Genomic DNA, 6768 nt, shown 5'->3' with positions numbered 1-6768 from the left:
AAAAGGGTAAGAATATTTTTTTTGTATGGGTCTGTAGATAAATTTTTTTGGAGGCGCAGAAAGAAGCTGCCCATATAAATCGGTTCTATTTGATAAGAAAAAGTAGTGCATCTCAAATGATATATTTTCGTCTATTGCTTCTGCACCTTCACACTAACAGATAAAAAGACTAAAATACCCTTCACCACATCTCTGATACCGCTTCTATCACCGCTGCTGCTGTAGAGAAAGAAGAGAGGAAGAAAAGAGAGAACATGGAAAAAAGCTCATTTCATATTTTTCGGAAAGTTCTATTGAAATGCATCTCAGTAGGGATGTTGAAAAACGTGTTCCGGAATGCGTTATATGTGTTCCCCAAAATTTGTTTTGGAAATCTTATCTCGAAAAGCTTGTTTCGAAATATATTTTAGGTGTTATGAAAATTTTGAAAAGCTCGTTTGAAATAATTTTCGAAATATATAATCTAAAAGTTATTTTTTCTTAGGCTAAAATGATCATTTTAAAAATTTAGAGGGTGTGTTGCAAAGAAATTGTGGGAATGTAGGTAATAAAAACTTTTATTGAAAAGTATATTTGCGTCTTATTTAATCAACAAAATTGATTTGTAAAGGAAATATTGTAAGTGCTTACACGGAATATTGAATATCTAAAGTTTAAAGTTAGACAACTGCAGCACAATAGAAGGAACAAACTCTCCATTAAGATAAATACTGAAATTATAGAAGGCAGGATTAATTGCAAAATATATATTTAGCTGAAAGACCAAACATACATTTCCGAAAGATAATTTAAATGCACTTCAACTAATTAAACACCACGTTCATTGATAAAAAAAAATTCAAACAAGTCATGCCATATTCACATTGAGAGAACATACATAGAGGGTAGGAAAGGCTAAAAAATATATTGAATAGTATATAAAATTATAGTGCGATTTTTTTTAGAAAGCATAAAAATAGATTTCCCATATCTGCGACAAACTTTTCAGAAATTATTTGTGAAAACTGAATTTAAAAATATCTTCTTTTTCTTTTTGCATAATTTCAGAATTTAAATTTTGGTTTATAATTGAAATTGTTCATGATAACTTCTAGGATCTAAATAACCTCGAACTTTTCTTAAAAACCTTGGGGATGAAACCAAAAATAATCAATCAGATTCAACAACAAATTTGCATCACCAGCAAAAACTGGTAAATAGACAGAGAAACTTACTGAAACAAAAGAATAAACTCAATTTCATAGTGTGTGAATAGAGAAAGGGTGAAAAATAACATCCTGTTCCATCTCCCAATGACAAATCTTCAGGCCAAGGACCACAGTTCTCGTCATTTCCTGTATATTTTCTATTTTACCTCTTTTGCCCATATAATTTCTATTTTTTAATTATTTTTTTATAAACAAGTTCACTGCCAACCCATAGTAATTGAAATGGGTTAACTGTTGAAAATAAAATAGAATAACCTATCCCGCTGGATTTATGAAGGATGAAAACCCACTTAGCCAATGAAACAAAGAAAGGGCACATACACTTGTCAATCTAAACAACTTTAGACAGTCAAAATTCAAAATCCAGAAGGCGGGTAGTTTTTTGGTTCACCAAAAGCCTCGTACAAAATCTTAACAAAATAAAACAAGTGGCTACTCGCCACGATGGTAAGGCGAATGAAACAAAGAAACCTTAATATATGGTATGAAAATAGCAGGGAACCCATCCTAATAAATTGCTTTAACGTAAGTTTGCAACCAATGTAGATTCGAAATGGTGTGATGAAACCTCTTTGCACCATCTAAAATAATCGCCAAAAAACAGAAGAACTCCTAATTGGGTGATCATTTCACAGTCAAGATCTTGATGACAGATGCAGTTCCCACACGATGCAGTGCCACAATAGAATCCCCATTATGGCAGAGACCCTTGGACTTGGCATGTTGCATGGCAAACTCTATGGCTTCTTCAGTTGTTTCAGCATGAGAAGCTCTAGCAGACGCTGCACTCAATACTGGAACCAATCCACGGAATATCAGGCTGTGTCTCGCAGGGGCCTCGTCACTGCATGCCCAGTCAAAGGTATCAGTCTTGAGCTCAGGAACAACTACAGAAAGAATTGGCATGCCTGGCCTGTATTTAGCCACCAATTTTGCAGTACTCCCTCCTCTAGTTAAAACCAATATAAGAACCGCTTTAGCCGAGTTGGCTGTTCTAACAGCAGAAGAAGCTAAACTCTCCAATGGGCTCATGGGTACCGGTGAGTGTTCCATAATCCTTTTAAAAACATCTCCATAATCAAGGGTGCTCTCTGCTTCAATACATATTTTAGCCATAGTTCGAACAGCAAGTTCTGGATAAGCTCCAGCAGCTGTTTCACCACTGAGCATCACACAGTCTGTGCCATCCAGAACTGCATTAGCAACATCAGTAGCTTCGGCCCGAGTTGGCCTGGGAGATTTGATCATCGACTCCAACATCTGGGTTGCGGTAACAACAGGTTTTCCTTGGATATTGCACTTATAAATCATCACTTTCTGTGCGAGAAATATCTTCTCTATTGGAATTTCCATTCCAAGGTCGCCACGAGCCACCATAAATGCATCTGAATTTGCAAGGATTTCATCAAAGTTCGCAACCCCTTCTTGGTTTTCAACCTGTCATATAGATTTGAAGTAATGGTCAGAATAAGTGACCAGAAACAAGTAAATAAAGATAAATGATAGTAACACACTAGTTTAAAAAATACTCTTTATTATATAATTGAGAGACAAGGACGTGAGAGCCTGTAAATAAAGGAGTGTGGACCCATTAAATAAAAAAGTGACAGCGCATCATTTACTAGGACCGACATTGATTTCATTCAATAGTTGCATGCTGAAAAGGAATGAATTAGATAAAGTGTTGTTATCATTTCTTTTAAATGTAACACTATATTAGAGATAGCAAGTAGTTAGAAGCTCATAAAGTAGTTTAGTTTCTTTAAAGAACCCAACAAATTTGACAGATGATATCATACATCATACATTAGGAGGGATGCAACAGGCATCTCAAGGATATTAGTATATTACAACTAATTTAGAAAAATTAACATATTTTTTATTCATATCTTGAATCACTTTCCTTTTCCATCAAGAGAACACAATACCTTAGACATGAGCATAATGTTCCTAGCATGTTTTCCAAGAACTTTCCTGACTTCCACCAGGTCAGAACCTTTTCGAACAAACGAAAGAGCAATCATGTCGATTTTATTGGGAACTCCCCAGACCAAGATATCTTCCTTGTCTTTCTCTGTCAAAGTTGGGAGATCCACTATCACTCCAGGCAAATTAACATTCTTCCTCTCACCAAGAGTGGCAGAGTTCTCACACCGGCATTGAACCAAACCCATTTTTTTGTCACACGATAAAACTGTAAATGATATGGTGCCATCCGCACACAGTATGACCATTCCGGGCTTCACATCCTCAGCCAACTTTTTGTAGCTCATACAAATCATTTTTTCATCACCCTTTAGGCTATAGTCAGTGGAAATGGTTATCTCATTACCTTGTTTCAGTTGGATAGGCTTACCATCCTTGAGAAATCCAGTTCGAATCTCAGGCCCCTACAACAATGTTAATGGTCAAATAAAATGAAAGAAAATTATGATTATGGACGAAATTTTATTAAAAATGATTGGCCTCGTCTACAAAACAATACCAACGCAATATAAATCAAAAGGATTGTATCATGCAATATTCCTCTTGACAAGAATAATGAAATATGTATCAAAAGGACAAGGGCTACAACTCAGTTAGGTAAAACCACCTGGTTTACACAAGCACCAATGTTTGTTTCAGAGGAGTCAATCTTGTAATCATAAGAGCTTATCTTTATGCGAAATTAAAGTCTTACTCCACTTTTAGGAACAATATATGATAACAATAGTCTGACAAAGGTTTTAGCCATAAAACATAAACCATCATTGATTTGAGACATTGATAAATTGAGTACCCTTTTTTGTTCAATGTTAAACATTATGGAGGTATAGGGACCTCAAAAATACTCATTTATTATTACCTTATGCATTTCAAGGTATACGAAGTCTCAGCCGCATTGGTTTTTCTAACTTACAAATAATGTAGGGTAGGGAGGAGTCTCTGACAAGCACGATTTAAAGGACTTGGATCCTCTCATATTTACTTTTTAACAGAAGAGGAACCACCTAACAAATCCTAATAATTTATTATGTCTATTACTACGAGTAAAAAAAAAAGAACAAAACCAAATGAAACTCACTGTATCACATATCCACTAACCTACTAAAGCAGACTCACATGTTCCCCATTATTCTTGTGTAGTTATAGTTAGTTTTTATTGTAAATAAAGATTGTAATAAAGGGTTACAATATATTGAATCAGACCACTCCTCTTAACATCAAACCAGATAGAATCCAAATCCCAATTTAAATCCTTATGGATACATACAAATAAAAAAAAATATAAGAAGATGGGTGGGAGGTCACAACTGATTGTTAGATAATCTCGATTCTCGAACACCCAATCCAAGGTTAGATTTGATTCAAGCAATATTATGCACTCAAATCTCAATACTAGCATTCCTCACACACTTCACTTTCACAAACAAACACATACACGGTCAGATGACACACAAACACCTGCACAGTCAGATAAGACAATAGCAATCGATCACAGCCTGTTCCCATCAGAATCAGAAAATAAGCAATAATCAAACCAAACTTCAGATTTAAAAATATATAAAAAAAAATCGGCGACAAGAATATATATAAATATAAATATAAACATAATCACAATTAAAAGAAAAGGGTACAAAAGGGATCATGAAATATAAATCTCGTGCCTTGGTGTCGAGCATGACGGCGCAGAGAATACCGGTGTTCTCCATGGCGGCTCTGAGGTTATCGAGGGTTTCCTGGTGGTATTCGTGGGACCCATGTGAGAAGTTGAAGCGAGCAACGTTCATGCCGGCTCGTAGAAGCTTCTCGACCATGGGAACGGAGCGCGATGCGGGTCCCAGCGTGCACACGATCTTCGTTTTGGGTCTCTTCTCTGCCTGAACCGTCGTCGCCATTTCTGCTTTAGTTCCTATGTTTCTCAAACAACGAAAACCACTCTCTTTGTTTTTCAACCAAAACACGCAAAAGAGTAGACAAGACAAGAAAGGTTGAGATGCGACTCTTGTATTTTATGCTCCCTGCAACCCAATTTTTTTTATTCTTTTTTTTTTTTTAAAACACTAAGATTGTGACACTTTTATAGGAATACCATCCACATAATGTTCTTCCCCACCAATCCTATTTTCTTTCAGTCACATAACAAGTGTACTGTAAAAAATTATTTTGTCATTAAAATTTAATATTTTTTCTATTTATATTTCTAATAATTTACTGATAGATGGTAAAACTTATACAATCGAACGAACTATAAGCGGAAAACAAGCAGCAGATTTACACAAGTTATGATCTATAAATCTCAATTTTATTTAACAAATGACTATAAAATTAATCTAAAAACTTCTCCTCTATTTCTGATCACCTATTACTTTAATTTATGTAATGTATAATAAGGTTTTATCTTTTAATGATGAGTTTTTGTAATCAATTCTAAATACGATAAATTTGTGGATATTTTATCCAACTCAATGTATGGTTCCATACATGACATGTTCCCAATGTTTTGGTGAAAAGATCATGTTACTATGTCCTATTTAAGTCTACCAAAAGATTGTTAACACTTCGATTATTTTCTATATAATAAATTGCTATTTAACTATAATTAACTAATTATTCTGACAAATAACTCATGAGTTAGGAATTTCATGTAAATTCACGCAATTATCTTAAATGAGAACAGGCTCTCAAAATCTGAATAATGGTTTTAACTTAACCAAAACATCTAATACACAGGAAATTTTTTGTTAGACATAAAAAACATGCCACATGTAATATAAATATTTTTCAAGACTCTAAGTATTACTTTTCTAAATAGGTGGATACAAACTAGTTTTATATAGGTAAGTTCTTGTAAAGTAGAATTTATTTTGTTTGTAACTTTTAGAAAGAAGAAAATGTTTACGTCTACTTTATTGTACATATAATTTTTTTTAATTAAATTATTAAGCTCAATAAAAAAGAGGTTTGTAAATATTGAAGAGTTAAGTAGCAAAGAGCAATAGAAGACATTCAAAACCTAATTCAAAACATACAACATTTCCCCATTATAGTAAAAGGAAACAAAGAAATGCCAATACGATGGCTAAGGCATGACAAATAAATGAAAGACAAGCCATCCACTATTTCAACTGTTCTCTACACCTCTCTAGATTTTTTCTTATTCCAAAAAAATGTAAGTTAAATTTTTTTAACTTTTACCATTTAACTTTATTTATTTTTTTTAAATCCTAATTCTCCAACCTCCACCCACTCACTTTCTCTCTTCCTCTCTATTGGAATTTAAGAGTATTAGAGACAGTTTTTAGATTCACGAAGAGTTACAATATTCATGAAGAGTTACAACCATTCATGAAAAGTTACAATCAAGAAATGTAAATAGTCAGAAAAGTTGTTATTCATGAAGAGTTACAATCATTCATGAAAAGTTACAATCAATAAATGTAACTAATCAGAATCTGGTATCTCTTGGATTTGAAAGATGCCTGATCAACATCTATATAAAGGGATCCTGTGCTCTACTGAAATTAAATTCGCCCATTCTCTTAACACAAATCAATTCCTGAGAATCATTTTCTTGTTT

At 33.8% G+C, this 6768-nt stretch overlaps 1 protein-coding gene across 1 annotated transcript; it reads right to left on the bottom strand.

Annotated features, from left to right (window-relative positions):
• Window positions 1-1531: 1531 nt before the first annotated feature.
• LOC108347811 (pyruvate kinase, cytosolic isozyme) lies at window positions 1532-5241 on the bottom strand. Its single transcript, XM_017587240.2, has 3 exons — window positions 4856-5241; window positions 3137-3598; window positions 1532-2645 (listed from the first exon to the last, which is right to left on the bottom strand). Exons 1-3 carry the CDS (start codon window positions 5084-5086, stop codon window positions 1833-1835), a joined length of 1506 nt encoding a protein of 501 aa, XP_017442729.1. The 5' UTR covers window positions 5087-5241; the 3' UTR covers window positions 1532-1832.
• Between the last annotated feature and the right edge of the window lie 1527 nt (window positions 5242-6768).

Source organism: Vigna angularis, chromosome 1, assembly GCF_016808095.1.
Source record: "Vigna angularis cultivar LongXiaoDou No.4 chromosome 1, ASM1680809v1, whole genome shotgun sequence".
NCBI classification, from domain to species: Eukaryota; Viridiplantae; Streptophyta; class Magnoliopsida; order Fabales; family Fabaceae; genus Vigna; species Vigna angularis.
The sequence above is the reverse complement of the archived record's forward strand: the minus strand, read 5'-3'. Positions and strand labels throughout refer to the sequence as shown.

Excerpts from the sequence above, each read along its gene's own strand:
- LOC108347811 (XM_017587240.2), bottom strand. The coding sequence starts at position 5,086 with ATGGCGACGACGGTTCAGGCAGAGAAGAGACCCAAAACGAAGATCGTG. Across the intron at positions 3,599-4,855 it reads CCGTCATGCTCGACACCAAG|GGGCCTGAGATTCGAACTGG; the intron begins GCACGAGATTTA and ends ACATTGTTGTAG. Across the intron at positions 2,646-3,136 it reads ACATTATGCTCATGTCTAAG|GTTGAAAACCAAGAAGGGGT; the intron begins GTATTGTGTTCT and ends TCTATATGACAG.